The sequence below is a fragment of the Mustela erminea genome, chromosome 18 (genome assembly GCF_009829155.1).
Source record: "Mustela erminea isolate mMusErm1 chromosome 18, mMusErm1.Pri, whole genome shotgun sequence".
Taxonomy (NCBI): domain Eukaryota; kingdom Metazoa; phylum Chordata; class Mammalia; order Carnivora; family Mustelidae; genus Mustela; species Mustela erminea.
In genome coordinates, this window is record NC_045631.1 from 46,087,468 (window position 1) to 46,104,056 (window position 16,589).

The 16,589-nt window shown below is 46.4% G+C and overlaps 1 protein-coding gene and 1 non-coding gene across 3 annotated transcripts; one reads left to right on the forward strand and one right to left on the reverse strand.

Annotated features, from left to right (window-relative positions):
• Positions 1–1,514: 1,514 nt before the first annotated feature.
• METTL2A (methyltransferase like 2A) lies at positions 1,515–14,098 on the forward strand. 2 transcript variants are annotated; one of them, XR_004280456.1, is made up of 10 exons: positions 1,515–1,661; positions 1,869–1,960; positions 3,627–3,985; positions 6,109–6,158; positions 6,447–6,507; positions 9,001–9,140; positions 11,188–11,294; positions 11,632–11,739; positions 12,668–12,733; positions 13,529–13,545. XR_004280456.1 is itself a non-coding variant. In XM_032320174.1 (9 exons), exons 1-9 carry the CDS (start codon positions 1,552–1,554, stop codon positions 13,729–13,731), a joined length of 1,188 nt encoding a protein of 395 aa, XP_032176065.1. In that variant the 5' UTR covers positions 1,515–1,551; the 3' UTR covers positions 13,732–14,098. The 2 variants fall into 2 exon arrangements, 1 of the variants encoding a protein (XP_032176065.1); XM_032320174.1 differs by lacking the exon at positions 11,632–11,739 and having other exon boundaries at positions 13,529–14,098.
• Positions 14,099–16,151: 2,053 nt separating this feature from the next.
• On the reverse strand, positions 16,152–16,263 carry LOC116578600. The gene has a single exon (XR_004280967.1). It is a non-coding gene; the product is annotated as a small nucleolar RNA SNORA67 (small nucleolar RNA).
• Between the last annotated feature and the right edge of the window lie 326 nt (positions 16,264–16,589).

Genomic DNA, 16,589 nt, shown 5'->3' on the forward strand with positions numbered 1-16,589 from the left:
TACTTGTTTTTTGGAAAGGAGGCTTTTGTTCAAAATGTTTCAAAAGACTAGGAGAATGGCAAACATGTTTTCAAATAAGGTACAAGTTCTTTACTATCTTATCTTTTCGATTCACTCACATATTTTTCTTTGAGATTGGGTGGGTTTAGGGCTTGTTCCCATTTCTTTTCTGAGAAAGATACACAATCTCTCATAGCTCCCTTCAGTTTTGTCTATGGAAAGAATGTGCAATTAAGTAAATGATCACTCGTTACCAGTGGGCTGTCTAGTACCGCACCACTTAAATAACTAATTAACCCTTTCCTTAACTTACTGCAAATGGTAGTCCTTACTCCCCTGGAACTCTTCTCAACTAACTTTATATCAACAGGATACTTCCTCACAGATTCTTTCCAGAATCAGTTTATCGTAATTATTGAAACAAATGTAAGGCTGAAAATTATTAGTATAACAAACTGTATTATATTACAGTCCTGATTGTGTGACCAAGCTTGGGTATGGATAATTCCAAAAAGTAGGAGGTTATAAATGATATAATTATAGGGGCCCCTCTGTGGTTCAGTCCGTTAAGCATCATGATCTCAGAGTTCTGGGATCCAGCCCCTCATTGGGCTCCCAGGGAGCCTGCCTCTGTCTCTCTCTCCCTCTCCTCCTCCCTCTTTCTCTCTCACTTTCTCTTAAATAGCCTTTTTGAAAATAGTTTAAAAATTATATAATTATATAAATTAACCTCATGTCCTCAGAATTCATTCCATATCCCCCCTTCCCCAGAAAAATAGTATTCTTTTATTCTTTTTCATAGCTTTTCACAGTATGAAAAGCTGACTACAGAAGCTGGAAAACTGTCCTATTTCCTCAGCCAGCTTGCTATTTTCCTTAAATTCTTCCGCCATCCGGTCTAAATGGACCTAAGGCACCCTTGACAATGAGACACCCTTAATTGTTAAAGTGATTCAAGATAATTTCCCGTCTTAAAACTTGAGAGAAACTGGGAAACCTGCTAGAGGATCCCAGCATAGACAGGAGACTCAAGTGCAATGCCTCCCCCACCCCTTTTTTTTTTTTTTAGATTTTATTTATTTATTTATTAGAGACGGCGCGCCAGCACAACCACGGGGGGTGGGGGGTAGCAACAGGCAGAGGGAGAAGCAGGCTCCCCATTGAGCAGGGAGCCTCATGTGGGACTCAACCCCAGGACCCTGGGATCATGACCTGAGCCAAAGACAGACGCTTAGCCGACTGAGCCACCCAGGGATCCCTGTCTCCCGCTTCCTTACGGGCCTGCACTGTCTCCAGCCCCTTTGCAGGGAAGACAGAAAGCCAGCTCAGAGAAAATCAGTGGGCGAGCGCCCCTTCCCCGGGAGAGCGCCTCCCAACTCAGGGCCCGCCCCCACAGGGCGGAGCTCCAGCTCCAACCTAGACCCGGGAGTTCAGAGCTGCCCCGCCCCTCCTTGCTCTTTTCCCGCCCAGATCCCGCGACTTCCGGAGGGGGCGTGGCCCCGCAGGAAGTTTTCGCGTGTCTGAAAGGCAGGCATATCCGGCTCCGGTGTCATGGCGGACTCCCACCCTGAGTGCGCTCCGGCTGCTGTCGGCGAGAAGCGGCAACAGTTTGGGAGCAGATTCCTGAGCGATCCGGCGCGCGTTTTTCACCATAATGCCTGGTAACCGCCCTGCCCCTCGTCCGATCTGCGGCTCGCCCTCTGTCCCGCATCCCCGTATGCTCTGAAAATCCCCTGATCGCGGGCCACGAGTCCCGCTGCCCTGCTCGAGGCGCTGTCCTTCCACGGGAGAGGCGCTGCATGGCCAGAGACTTATCCTGCCCGCAGCTGGAACGTGAGGCCCCTAAACTGCCCGCTTGATTTTCCCAGGGACAATGTGGAGTGGTCAGAAGAGCAGGCCGCCGCAGCGGAGAGGAAAGTCCAGGAGAACAGTACCCCGCGGGTGTGCCAGGAGAAGCAAGGTGCGCTTAGGTGGGCCCTCAGTGGTAACAGCAGCCAGCGTACTGTTCGAGGCGCTCTCCCCGAGAGGCTAGAGATCCTAGACCGCCAAGACTGTCCCCGAAGTCGGGGGTAGAACGGGAGGGGAGGGGATGGGTGAGGACGCAAAAGAGTTTCACCCTGAAATCTTGTTAGGGCGAAGAGGGAGTTTGGGTTTGGGCTTTATTTGAGAAGGAGTAACTGTATCTTGATTTTCTACCGATTAATTTTTAGCTAGTCGACTAGACTATCCGAGCGCAACCGTGTGGTCACATGGCCAACTTAGAGGCTCTGCTTCGTCTATATGATTACACTTTTTTGGCTGAGGAAATGTGATTGAAGCTAGATTCTAGCGATCAGATTCTCAGTTTATTCGGGGAGGGAGCTAATGACTGGTGTGATGGCTGTGAGGTTTTAGGGCTTCTGCCAAGGAAAACTGGGTGAAGAGTGTAGGTAAGTGTGGCCAAAGAAAAAAGACCCTTCTGGAGAGGTGGGTGATTTCACTGCAAAATATCTCTAGATACTAAAACTAGGTCTGGCTGAGCCTATGTCTTATAAGACAGTTTGCAAGTAGGACTTGAACTTGGGAGAGTAGTATCCCACAGTTCACTATAGCAATTAGAAGATTCCAGTTATAAAATATTCACCTTACATAGTTTGACAGAAACTAGATAGATCAAAGTAAGTTAGAGTTGAAAGGGATTTTGAAAATCATGTAGTCCAATATCCTCTTTTTACAGTTAAAGAAACTTGGACCACAGGACATTAAGTGCCTTACCCAGAGGTAAGCAGTTAGATAGTAGTAGGAGTGGAGAAACTAAAATCCGATTTCTTAGGTTTTGGGTGGTTTTTTTTTTCCCCCCGTTTCTACTACTCTCGTCAAGGCCCTGTATTGCAAAGAGAAAACTGAAGTCTAGGACTTGCCAGTGCCTTGATCACCTGAAGCTACAATGGAAACAATCTACCTTTCTTAAGTCTCTCCTGTCCTCTCTCATCAGAACTCTATAATCATCTGAAGATATTTTTCCCTCTTCTCAGCATTTCTCCTTTCCTTTCAACCTTGTTCCCGTTTTTAGGATCTTTTAGTAGTATCAAATTCATTTCTTAGCTCCACATTCAATAAAAACCACAGACAGAGGAGTGTATGTAAAGAAGAGCTGTGTGTCATTAATGCTTGAGTTCACATGGGGAATGACTGAAGAACCTGGAACATTTCGCCTGTAAAAGAGAGGATTTAGAGGGGGAAAATAACTGCCCTTAAATACAAAAGAATTGTTCTGTGTGGCCATAAGAAATAGTAGGACTTTCTGACCAGAAGGTAGATTTTTTTTCTTTTTTTGCTTAATTGTCAGAATTTTTTTTTTCCTTAATGCTAGAATTTTCTAATAGCTAAGAGTCACCCAGAGATGTGGGTGAAGAATTGGTAGAAAGTTTCCTGGTAGAAGTTCCTCCCTAGAAGGACAAGACGCAGAGGGAATTCAGATAGGGTAGGTGATTAGGACTACAAGGTTTCCAGCTCTGAGATTATGGCGCCACTTGACGATGCTTTTAATATAGAATGACACTCAGTGAAGCAGAATGACATTTGACATTAAGGGTACATAAAATACCAAGAGATGGGTTTTTAAATTCTTTCTTTAATATTTACAGTTGATTATGAAGTCAATGCCCACAAATACTGGAACGAGTTCTACAAAATCCACGAAAACGGGTTTTTCAAGGATAGACATTGGCTTTTCACTGAATTCCCAGAGTTGGCACCTAACCCAAACCACAATGACTTGAATGATTGGCTCTCAGAGAACAAGAGGAGTGAAGTACCTGAAGGTAGGAGGAAAGAGGAGGGACCTGGTTTAAAAACAGAAGAACAGCACACGTGTTCTTCAGATAGTCTTGGACATAAAACACAGATGCCTCCTTTGGAAGAAGATGTGACTCGGAAACTCAGTCACCTGGAAATCCGTGCCGATGAGTTCCCTGGGTCCTCAGCCACCTACAGAATACTTGAGGTAGGGGCGCCTGGGTGGCTCAGTGGGTTAAGCCTCTGCCTTGGGCTCACATCATGATCTCAGGGTCCTGGGATCAAGCCCTGCATCAGGCTCATTGCTCAACAGGGAGCCTGCTCCCTCCCCTCCCCCCCCCCCACCTGCTTGCGATCTCTCTCTCTCTCGCTCTCTCTCTCAAATAAATAAATAAACCTTTAAAAAAACAAAAAAGAATACTTGAGGTAACCCCTCTCTGTTACCTGATAGTGGGGTTAGTGAGGCTGCTCTCTTACACATGTGCTCGGCCTGGAGAGACAGATCCCAAAAGTGATTCTTCCTGAAGACGCTGACTAGCACTGACCATTAGGTTGGCCTAGAAACACCTCCACTTTGGAACTAATGATATGCCCTGAATTCAGTCCAGATAGCTGGGTGTTGTGGCAGACAAAGGTAGGTCACCTGAGGTGCTGCCTGGGAACGTCCTCTTCATCCGAACGTTGTATATTGCTCTACCGGCCACTGGAGGAGTCCTGCGGGGGATGGGGTCGGTTGGGATGGTGCCTGCTTCTCAGGCAGTGGAGAATTCTTGTCTTCTTAGTGTGCATGTTGGTGCTGAGGCCAGGCTAGACCTGGAAACGTGTCTGGGTAGCGACTGTAATGCAGATTTGTAAGTGGTGACTCTGCACTCCACTGGAGGCTGATTAGCCTTGGGGTTGAGTACTCTAGCCCTGGCCCTGTTCCTAATCCCTTCTCCTCCCCAAGCAGAAGGGGTCTTCTCCCTCTCTGTCTGCCTCACAGCGGTTATGAGAATTACATATATTAAGATATTGATGTAAAATGGCTAACAATAGTGCCTGGCATGTAGTAAGGCCTTAGTAAATGGACGCTGTCTTTTTTGGATTTGGGGTTTTTTTTGTCTTTGTTTTTAAAGATTTCATTCATTTATTTTAGAAAGAGGTCATGCGTGAACACGGGAGAAGCAGAGGGATAGGGAAAGGGAGATAATTTCTAGTGGACTCCGCACTGAACACAGAGCCTGATGCAGGGCTCGATCCCATGACCCCAAGATCATGACCTGAGCTGAAACCAAGGGTCAGGTACCCAATCCCAAATGGTCACTGTTATTAGGACACCCAGCACCATGTTTAGGACACTGTGACCCATGATCTCCTTTTCATGAATTTTTCTGCTAAGTCTGAGAAGCATGTTTCCAATAATGACACAGTGCCGTTCGGTAAGAAAATATTTTATCTGCCTTCTCTGTCTTCTCCGCACCGGGAGCGGCTCTTCTGCCACAGCCCCTCATCCCCAGAAAATGTACACCTGTGCAGAGTTCGTCTCCACGCCCTCCTTGGTCGGGTGCGCCTCTCAGCTGTTGAGCCAATCACTGCAGCGGTGCTGAAAGCCCCGGAGACACTGACAGATGAGAGCCTAGCAGCTCGGCAGCCCCACGTCCCCTGACCTCTCTACTAGCTGCAGCTTCCAAACCAATGCGATTTCAACAGACATCGACACAGTAGCCAAGTTCATTGGGGCTGGGGCTGCCACGGCAGGGGGACTGGCTCTAGGGCTGGAATTGGGACTGTTTGGGAACCTCATCACCGGTCATGCCCCCTCTCCCATGCCATTCTTGGTGTTGCCGTCTCAGAGGCCATGGGGCTCTTTGCCTGATGGTGGCCTTTCTCCTCTCCCATCATGGGGAGGAGCTGTCTCCGCCTCCCATCAGTCTTTCTGTGTCTCTTCTGCCCTGTATGTTCCTTTTCCTATACCTCTCAGGCAGCCTGGGGCAAGTGGTTGGCTCAGGATTTGACAGGCAAGACAAATAAATACTGTATCAATAAAAAAATATATATTTCATCTATAGGACCATTTGCTAAAACTCAAAAAGTAAAAGCAATCCATGCCCTTTTTTCCACATCAGCTCCCTTCTGCTATCAAGAGCCCATGCTCTTGTCTTTTATGGCTACCTCTTTTTAAACTTCCTGAGGTCAAGGTCAGGGATTGTCATGGGTACTGTTCAACTGTGGTCACTGTACCTTTCCTACTAATACAATTAGGCAAGATTATCTATGGTTGATTATTTATCTAGCGCTAGGGAATTAATTCTTTGGAAAGTCCTGTAACTAAAAGTTCATTTCTGTCTGCAGGTTGGTTGTGGTGTGGGAAACACAGTCTTTCCGATTTTACAAACCAACAAGTAAGTGTGTTGTAAAGTTTAACTATAGGAGAGCACAGAGGAGAAAGGGGTGTGTTGTTTCTCAAAACTTACTGCAACAGACTGGTAATAGTGGTTACTGGGAACCATGGGTGACAGGAGGTGTAAATTTCTAAGTTATCTTTGTCATCAGGAAAATTGGTGAGCTTTAAACCCTGTTTGACTGCTAATATCTGATGCCTTTGATATTTTAACTTTGCTACACAGGAGAGAAAACAGAAAAAATTCAGTTTCTAGTCTTAACTGTTCTGTTTTTTCTGCCCATTTCAGTGATCCGGGACTCTTTGTTTACTGTTGTGATTTTTCTTCCACAGCCATAGAACTGGTGCGGGTAAGTGCAGTAGTTCCTGTCTGTAACTGTCTCTGATTAAAGAGGAAAGGTTCTCTTAAAAATCAAGGTCTCTAGCAACAGCTGGGAGTAGAGGAAAGAACCAAACGTGAACCTGGAAGGTGTCACTGGCCGCTGTGGAGCGTCAGGCAGGTGTCCTGACCTCTATAGACGTAGGTTTTAAGTATTAAAATGAGAAGATTGTTTCTAGTCAGGGTTCTTTGAGTTACAAGTCACAGAAACACCTAGACCAACTCAATCAATGAAAGAGAAGGTCATAGAAGCTAAGGGCATAAAATGTAGCCAGGGCTGTCACTCAGCCCTGAAGAGGTGGCAGATACCAAGGCAGGTTGACTAGCTGGTGACATGTTACCATTCCCTCCTCTTCCTGTCACAGTAACTCCCTCAAGCTCATGGTTTTGTATCTCACATAGCCCACAGCCCATTTGTCCTTTGTTCTCTTTACAGACCAGCTTTCCGTAATGGGGTTTTCACAGGATCCCGACATACCTGCCCCTTACACATCTACCCCATTCAGGCATTCTCAGAACCTCACCAGAACGGCTTGTCCTGATTCCAAAGTCCCCAGAAAGAGTCTGGTTGACCTGGCCAAGCTGATAGTCTACTTGCCCTGTTTGAATTAGCTGTGGCCAGTGAGAAGCGAAGTCACATTTTTGGAGACGAGAGATACGGAAAGAGAAATTACCCTAAAATAAGTCGTTACAATCATGTCTACTGTTCCTAGCACAGGAGCTCCAGAGTTCGTAACTCCAGGTCTTTCTGGAGTGAGTTACTTTTATGGATCTAGACCAGTTGAATATTGAGACTTCTCTTTAGTTAATTTTATTTATTTTTAACTTTGTTAATTTTAGGACAAAATATAAAGTTAAATTTTCCATATCCAATAGGTTTTCCTGGAGAATTCTGTGATCTGTGTAATATGCTATAGTTGGGTTGGGAGTTGTTTTAAATCATGCTTTTAAATGTTTTAAAAGTGTCGGTATGTTTTCTCTCCTGATGAGATTTTTCTTTTTCCTTGTGGCCATTTACCTCCGTGAGCACTTTGCAATCCTCAAATCTAATTTTTGTGCATCAGAGTAAGAATAAAGAATAAAAGTAAAATAGGGGCACGTGGGTGGCTCAGTCGTTAAGCTTCTGCCTTCGGTTCAGGTCGTGATCCCAGGGTTCTGGGATCAAGCTCCGCATCAGGCTCCCTGCTCAGCGGGAGGTCTGCTTCTCCCTCTCCTGCTCCCCCTGCTTGTGTTCGCTCTCTCACTAGGTCTCTCCCTGGCAAATAAATAAAATCTTCAAAAGAAAAAAAAGAAAAGAAAAGAATAAAAGCAGAATAATCAAGAACATTCTTTTTTTTTTTTTTTTTTTTTTTTAAAGAGACTGCAGGTGTGTGAGAGTGGGTGTGGGGGAGGCAGAAGAGAGATAGAGAATCCTCATGTGGACCCCAACACAGGGCTCCATCTCACAACCCTGAGATCATGACCGGAGTTGAGATCAAGAGTCAGATGCTTAACTAACCGAGCTACCCAGGCGCCTCCCCTCATTCATTCATTCATTCATTCATTTATTTTTTAAAATTGAGTAAGCTATACCCTCAACATGGGCCTTGAACTCACGACCCTGAGATCAAGAGTCACATGTTCTATCAACTGAACCAGCCAGGTGCCGCTAAAACATTCCATTTTAAAGTATCAGTTTTGGGGGGTGGGGGGGCACCTGGGTGGCTCAGTGGGTTAAGGATCTGCCTTCAGCTCAGGTCATGATCCCAGGGTCCTGGGACTGAGCCACCACATCAGGTTCCCTGCTCAGCAGGGAGTCTGGTTTCCTTCTCCCTCTGCCCCTCTCCCTGGCTCATGCTCTCTCTCACGTGCACTCTCTCCCAAATAAATGAATAAAATCTTTAAAAAAAAAAAAAAAAAAGACCAGTTGGGAGTCTGCTTCTCCCTCTGCCTCACCCCATGCTCTCTCACTCGCTCTGCTCTCTCCCTCAATAAAATCTTTTTTTTTTTAAAAAGTTTAAAAAAAATAAATAAAATGAATGGGGCGCCTGGATGGCACAGTGGGTTAAAGCCTCTGTCTTCAGCTCAGGTCATGATCCCAGGGTCCTGGGATTGAGCCCCACATCAGGCTCTCTGCTCAGCAGGAAGCCTGCTTCCCCCTTTCTCTCTCTGCCTGCCTCTCTGCCTACTTGTGATCTCTGTCTGTCAAATAAATTTTAAAAATCTTAAAAATAAATAAAATAAATAAATAAAATGAAAATGCCACTTGGATTCCACAGGCTCCTCCCTGGAATTGTTGGGCGTTCTTAGCCTTTGAGTCAGAATGCACGCCTTCATGATTAGGGCGATAACCCTCGGCAGCCGCAGTTACACTTAAAGCAAGATAAGCTTTCCTCCGGGCTGGGGGAACATTTTCGTGTGTGTGCGCGCGTGTGTGTGGTGTGTGTGTGAACATTTTCTAACCTTTGGTCTTCCAATTGTGCAGACAAATTCAGCATATGATCCTCGTCGGTGCTTTGCGTTTGTTCACGATCTGTGTGATGAAGACGCGACTTACCCGGTGCCCGGGGGTAGCCTCGATGTCATCATCCTCATATTTGTTCTCTCGGCGGTCGTTCCAGACAAGTAAGTTTTGGGTCCCTTAACCAGTAGTGTAACAGAAACGAAGCTCGGGTCAGGGACCTTGATACCAGGGTTGGACCCCGAGTAAGCAGGGTGATCTGATGGGCCTGGAAAGGCCACTCTGTCAGAGCGATGCAAGTGCCTCACCCCTTTTCCTGAACCTGTTTGCCTGTAAACCTCTGCCTGCTGGCTGCAGCGGTTGGTTCTTCTTTTCAGTGCTGAAGTTGAACGTCCGGGGATAGGAGTGCGGTCGCCCGTGGGTGTGTGGGGACACCTCCTGCTGATAGCGTCAGCATGCTGTTTTAGAACACGGTGTGCCACAGCTGTTAGATACCATCCCCTTGTCGGCCTTTTTATTTTTCTTTAGGATGTTATTTTTAAAGGGCACCTGGGTGGCTCAGGTGGCTAAGCGTCTGCCCTAGGCTCGGGTCATGATCTCAGGGTCCTGGGAGCAAGTCTCGCTCATTCTCTCTCTCTCTCAAATAAATAACTAAAATCTTCAAAAAAAAATAAATAAGCCTATAACATGTTATTTTTAAGTAATCTCTAAACCCAGCATGGGACTCAAACCCACAACTCTATGATCAAGAGCCACACACTCTACGGACTAAACCAGCCGGCTTCCCCTTGTTGGGCTTTTCAGATGCTTTCAGTAAAGCAGGCTTATTAACACAATTTATAGTGAAGCCTTACTCAGGGGTTCCTTTATGTTTAAGCTCTTTGGAAAACCACAGTATAGGGGAATTCCGTAAGATCAAGTTCAGGTGAAACGAAAGTTAGTTCCTAAACCCTGCAGGATAACTGTTAGAGCTTCCTGGACATGGGGGAGCCAGCTGTCCTGATGAGATACTGTCCTCAGGAAGCAGCGTCAGCCAGAGACCCAGAGGAATGAGCAGTTGTCTCTGTCCCACATTTCCTTGAGGCGAGCACTGAGTCATCTGACCTAACAGGGATATTGTGAGCGTGCAAATAGGCAGGTGCAGGACAGCCCAAAAGGCCAGGTGTGGTTCTAAATGCTCGTAACTGTAGAGGTCTGGGGCACCTGGCTGACGCAGTTGGTAGACCACACAACTTTTGATCTCAGGGTCGTGAGTTCAAGTTGACAGTAGAGTTTGATAGCTAAAATATCAGTAGAAGTTTAAATGCTACAGACTTAAAAGCTGACATGGACTGAAGCAAAACATTAAAGTTAAAACTCTTGATTCGATATTTAAGTGGGCTTTGTAGCATTGATACTTGGAGGTTAGTACAGCTGAAACCAGCACTGGGCCTGCGTGTGTGAATCATGTAGTCATTTTTTTTTTTTTTTTAAGATTATTTATTTATTTATTTGACAGAGATCGCAAGTAGAGAGAGAGGCAGGCAGAGAGAAAGGAGGAAGCATGCTCCCTGCTGAGGAGAGAGCCCGACGTGGGGCTCGATCCCAGGACCCTGAGATCATGACCCGAGCCGAAGGCAGAGGCTTTAACCCACTGAGCCACCCAGGTGCCCCTGAATCGTGTAGTCAGAAGGTAGAGCGCTCTGCCCGTGGCACCCGTTCGCCTACTGACTCACCGTGTAAATTGTGAGTGCTTGAGGTTTCGTCTTCGTTTAACAAATGGAAAGGTGCAGTCTGTGCCTTCGGAGTGCTCAGGCCCTGGGGGCAGACGGGTGAGTCAGCTCACCAGCAATCCTCACCACGGATTCTTAGGGCTGGGCCCTGAGAGCCCCGGAAGCACAGAGCAGGGGTAGCTTCCCCATGAGGCCATCCCAGGAGGAAAAGGAAGGGAACCAGCTGCAGAGTATGGAAGTTGGAGCCCTCCAGCAGAAGCAGGTTATTCTCAGTCCTCTGCATATCGAAGGGAGTGGGTCAAAGCCATGTCCGTGAGCGGATAGCAGAAGGCACCTGAGAAGCAGAGTGTGTGCTCCCATGTCACCGAAGCGAGGAGCAGAAATGTCGGGGCTTGTGTGTGTCAGGGTTAGGAAGTCCACTGGCTGTTCCAGGCACGCCGCAAGGAAGAGGAATGTTGTCCTTGAGGAGACCTGGTCCTCATTCTCTGTTGGCCCGCAGGATGCAGAAGGCTATCGGCAGGCTGAGCAGGCTGCTGAAGCCCGGAGGGATGATGCTTCTGCGAGACTACGGCCGCTACGACATGGCGCAGCTTCGGTTTAAGAAAGGTATTTTACTGCTATAACCAAAGCAGCAGTTGTGCCATCAGACTAGACCTGTAAGTCAGTGAAATCACATAGAAACTCTAGAATTAGAGCTCCGTATATAAAACCACCTAATACATGATGAGAGCGGTATGTTTTTGAAGACTGGTGCCCTCTAGGTATTGGGGGGATCCCTTAACCAAGACAGCTACTTTCAGAATAGCCACCTTGGGGAAAAGATTTGATTACATAAGTAATTTTTAAACGTGGCATGCCCCAAGATGCCATTCATAAATTGAAAGACAAAACACTTCCGTGTCTAGAACAGATGAAGACTTAGTTATTATCTCTGCTCTTCAAGGGCCTCTTGGCAAATTGATGAGGAGATCGGCCTCCTACCCAAAACAACAGGAAGGAAAATTTTAGAGTTGATTCACCGAAGGGCAGATCCAAGTGGCCAGAAACAAAGGTAACAAAACTTAAGAGTGAGATAACCACTTCTTAAACCTACTGCTGGCCATTTCAAAGAAGGAGATGTACTTTTCTGTTACTGGTAGAAATAACAAGTTGTTAAATGGTGTTTGGGTTTTGTGTTTGTTTTGTTCCGTTTTGTTTTTTTAAGCACAGTGGTGTTATCTACTCAGTCTAACAGTCCTTTGGGGAATCACTCAAGAACTAGCTCGTAATGTGGGTTTAGGCAAAGTCTTCGAAACAAAGTGAATGCCTCTGCGGAAGGGGGGCATCGCGCCTGCCGCGTGAGGCAGACCCCACACCGGTGGTCCTGGGGCGGGGGGGTCTCCATCCTGCCTTCCCAGACGAGAAAAGCAGAGTGCGGGGTAACTGTCTCCAACTGGCTCGCACGTACAAGAGTGGCTGGGGAGGAATGAGCAAAGCAAGTGAGATTATAGTGACGTCCCAGAGGCGTAGGATTACCTAGCAGGCTGGTAAGCTGACGTTAGGTCAGAGGCCGTGCTGGCTGAGGGGAGGGCACGTGGACCGGACCCGTGAGTGTGTGGCCGTGTGGAGAGACGTGGGGAACGGTCCTGGTGGCTCAGGTTTCCTCCCTGTCGGTCTAGCTACAGTCTGTGGCTTTGATCGATCGACTGATTTTTATTTTGTTTCACAAAGAGTCTATGGTATTTATTGAATGCGGGAGGGGGCAAAACATTTGCGGGATGAACCGGCTCTAGACGAGAAGGCTGAGGCCCGCGGGACGGAGCACTGGGGTTTGAGCGCCTCCTGGGGCTGCCCGTGTCCACAGCACGAGCCCGCAGGTGCCCAGCGTCACCAGGAACGTTCTCTGCCCAAGAAATCGGTGTCAGTGCTACACATGGGATTGGCCGTGAGCATCAAAGAAGCACTGGAAAGTTTCTGATTTTTATCACCTCACTTCGCAGGTCAGTGTCTGTCCGAAAGTTTCTATGTGAGAGGGGACGGCACCAGAGTTTACTTCTTCACACAAGGTACAAAAATGCTCCTCTTTACATGCGCCAGTGTCCCCCAGGCACCAGCTTGGACATTGCTCCGTTCCCCCTCAGAGGGAAGACTGGGGGGCCCCTCCCGCCTTTGGCAGCCTTTTCTTGCCATTCACCCCCTGCACTCAGCCGCCCGGGACCCGCTCCCCGCTTCCAGGAGCCTTCCGCCCTCCGCAGGGCCCTTCTGCTGTCTCCTCTTCCTCCCTGTCACTCTGCCCCAAACAGGAAAGCTGTCCCTTTTTGCGAGACTTCAGTGCAACTGGTGTCACCCTGCAGACTGAGTCGTCCTATAGGTGCCCGGAGCCAGGCCTGTGCTCCCCGGCTCCAGCTGTAGCCCAGAATGGCTCTCCTTGGCGGCCAGCCCTGCCTCCCATGCCCACTGCCATTCTGGGACCCTTTATTGTGTTGCTTTTGGAGCCCTGGGTCAAAGTGGCAGAACCTCTCCCCTTAAAAAGTGGCTTTGTTATTACATTTGTGTAGATTTTTGTATGTCATCTTAAGGTGTCCATAAAGCCCTTCTGGAACATTCCTCCCCTGAGCTGACTTTTCAGCTCTCCCTCTGGATATCAAGCTGCCCTTCCCAGATGGTTTGGGTTCCCCCGTTTAAATGCGAGCTCCTTGCTGTTACCAAGCTGCTACTGCACTTATAAATAAACAGCTCGGCTCAAGCCACTTGAAAAATATAAATAAAAATGGTCTCACAGAGCTCCATTAAACATAGGAAGTGGTAGACAATGTTTTTTCTTCAGCGGGAAGTACATAAACATCTCTTTTCCAAACCAGAGGAGCTGGACACGCTTTTCACTACCGCTGGACTGGAAAAGGTTCAGAACCTGGTGGATCGCCGATTGCAAGTGAACCGAGGGAAGCAGCTGACAATGTACCGGGTTTGGATTCAGTGCAAATACCGCAAGCCTCTTGTGTCTGGTGCTGGCCCAGAGCCACCCGTTCCTGACAGGATACTGAGTTCATCGGCGGTTTTTTAAGAAAGAACATTCACAAACAGTGTCTCGTTGATCTTATAAAGTTCAAGGATTCAGACTTGAACCTTGAACCTCGAACAAATCTTTTTTTTTTTTTTTTATTCTAATAATTGCCCTTATTTGTGAAGCCCTTTACTATATACTTTCCTCAAGGTTTTGTAGGGGGTTTTTTTCTTTTTCTTTTTTCTTTTTCTTTTTTTCTTTTTCTATTTTTTTAAGTAGGCTCCGTGCTTGGCATGGAGCCCATCACCGGGCTTGAACTCAGGACCCTAACATTAAGACCTCAGTTGAGATCAAGAGTCGGATGCTTGACACTGAGCCACCCAGAAGCTCCCTCAGAATCTTCCTTGCCATTTTGTAATTTATCATAGCTAAAATGGTCATGGAAATGATGAACTTAAAGGAATCAAGAATTTATTATATATGAATATAATAAATCAAGACATTATTATGTATCATCAATAACACGTCACTTGACTATGAGTCCCATTAAATTATTTTAGAGTTCAGATACATAGGCTAGCCAGTTGATACATACAAAAGGTCAATAAAAGTTTCATTCAATGAGAAGCACATCAAGAAGAACCATCTTTCTTTGGATAAAAACACTGCTTTAAAGAGCGTCAAAACGAGTCCTTGTGTATTTATTTGGTCATGGTTTCCACTTAGCCTTAGTTCTGTGGAATTTTAAGCACTGTTTCCTTTATAACGTCTTTATAAGAAATTAAAAGAATCTTGACTTTTAGCAAAATTGTCTCTTTTTTTTTTTTTTTTTTTTTTTTTTTATTGTGCTCCTAAATGTTTGACACAAAAGGCATTGAGAGAACTTTAAGGACTGAGAGAGAAAGAGAGTAGAGGTGGGAGAGCTGGGGAGGGGCAGAAAGAGAGAGAATCTCAAGCCAGCTCCCCACTGAGCTCAGAGCCTGAGGTGGTGCTCGATCTCACAACCATGAGATCATGACCTGAGCCAAAATCAAGAGTTGGATGCTTAACTGAGCCACCTAGACGCCCCTGATAATTTCGAATTTGAAAGTAACCAGTTACCAAGAATATTACAAGAACAGGCCATTTTCTTCTGAATCTTTTAAGATTAAGTGGGTTGCAAGGCGATGTCCCAACACTCCTGCATATTTTAATGCGTAATTCCCATAACTGAAGATGTTCTATATCACCAAATAAATCCATCAGAAGCAAAAATAAACCTGAAAACACTACCATCCACAGATTTTCCCAATGAGCCCAATAATACCTTCTATCACCAGAAAAATGTTGCACTTAGTTGTCCTGTCTCCGTCTCCTATAGTCTGGAACAATCCACATTTGTTTCAATGACCTTGACATTTGAAGATTACAGGCTGTTTTGCAGACTGTCCCTCAGTTTGGATTTGTTGATGCTTTTCTCAGGGTTTGGGTTCCAGTTACACATTTCTGGCAGGAATATCGGTGGTGCTGTGCTCCTCCTGCTATATCCTATTGAGGTAATATAATTTTGAATTACTCTGCTGGTGGTGGTAACCTTGATCACTTAATGGAGGTGGTATCTACTGGGTTTCTCTGAAAAGTTACTAAGAAGCTTCTTGTGTGCTTTGAAATAGGGTGGATAACCCATTCCTCATCAAACTTTGCCCCCTAGTTTGGCATCTATGTTGCAATTTCTTGGCTGAATTACCACTATAATGGTAGCCTGTGAGTGTCTCCTAATCCTGTCATTCTTTGTACATTTATTGGTTGGCATTCTAGAAGGAAAGCTTTCTCTTTTTTTTCTTCTTTTTTCTTTTCTTTTTTTTTCCTGCATCAAAAAACCACATTGGGGCGCCTGGGTGGCTCAGTGGATTAAGCCGCTGCCTTCATCTCAGATCATGATCTCAGGGTCCTGGGATCGAGTCCTGCATCGGGCTCTCTGCTTGGCAGGGATCCTGCTTCCCTCTCTCTGCCTGCCTCTCTGTCTACTTGTGATCTCTCTCTGTCAAATAAATAAATAAAATTAAATTAAAAAACCACATTTATTCACATTTATTCAAAGAAAAAAAAATGACAAGATGTCCATCCCTTGGCTCCCTTTCCTCCCCACTCCTGTTCCTCTTCAGCCCCCCAGACTGAACCCTGGGTAGCAGAGCAGGACAGCCCCTCAGATGAGGTCAGCAATATTGAGGGGCATCTCCTCAATGGAGGTGGTGTAGAAGGTCTCACTGTCTCGAAGAATCCTCCTGGCTTCTGTCACCATGATGATAGCCACACCCTTATGGCCAAATAGTCTACCAGGACTGATTCTGTGGGTAATCGCTTTCCCTACTGGTAGGAATGTCCTAGTTGATGACTAAAGAAACCTGCTGCACATCCATGCCTCTGGCCTAGCCCAGGGGAGATGACACGTCAGCAGGAGAATGAGAAGGGGACACAGTCTATCCAGAAGGGACTGAAGTGTGTGTAGGGAGCCAAAGGAAGGCAAAGGAAAAGAGCCATCCCCTCTCCCTCAACCTCAAGCACAGATTTTATTCCAAGTTGCTACTAGGAAAGCTTTCTTTATTCTTGGACTCAGATTTCTGTTTTATTTGATGATCATTATACATACTATCATTATTTTGGTGCTCATGTTACCTCAGATTGGGCCAGCGGGGGCCCCTTCAAAGCTTCTGTGACCTTGTGACTCCCCATTGTTCTTTGAGCACAAATTGTTCAAGGTTCATCTTCCCATTTCTCTGCCCCGGTCTCAATCTGCCATTTCGCCCAAGGAGTTCTGGTTTCTTTTGTGCAGAAAGGTATTTAGAAACCAAGCTAAGAGTGCTCGTTGCTTTTGGGGTGTTCCTGTTCCCAGTGCCCCTCAGTGGACGGAGCTCAGGGATATTTGCATGTATGTGTAC

What these genes read in the sequence shown, in the direction of transcription:
- METTL2A (XM_032320174.1), top strand. Translation starts at nt 1,552, where the DNA reads ATGGCGGACTCCCACCCTGAGTGCGCTCCGGCTGCTGTCGGCGAGAAG. An exon ending in GGTGTGCCAGGAGAAGCAAG is followed by an intron (nt 1,961 to 3,626) that starts GTGCGCTTAGGT and finishes TAATATTTACAG; the next exon opens with TTGATTATGAAGTCAATGCC. An exon ending in TCGGCGGTCGTTCCAGACAA is followed by an intron (nt 9,141 to 11,187) that starts GTAAGTTTTGGG and finishes GTTGGCCCGCAG; the next exon opens with GATGCAGAAGGCTATCGGCA.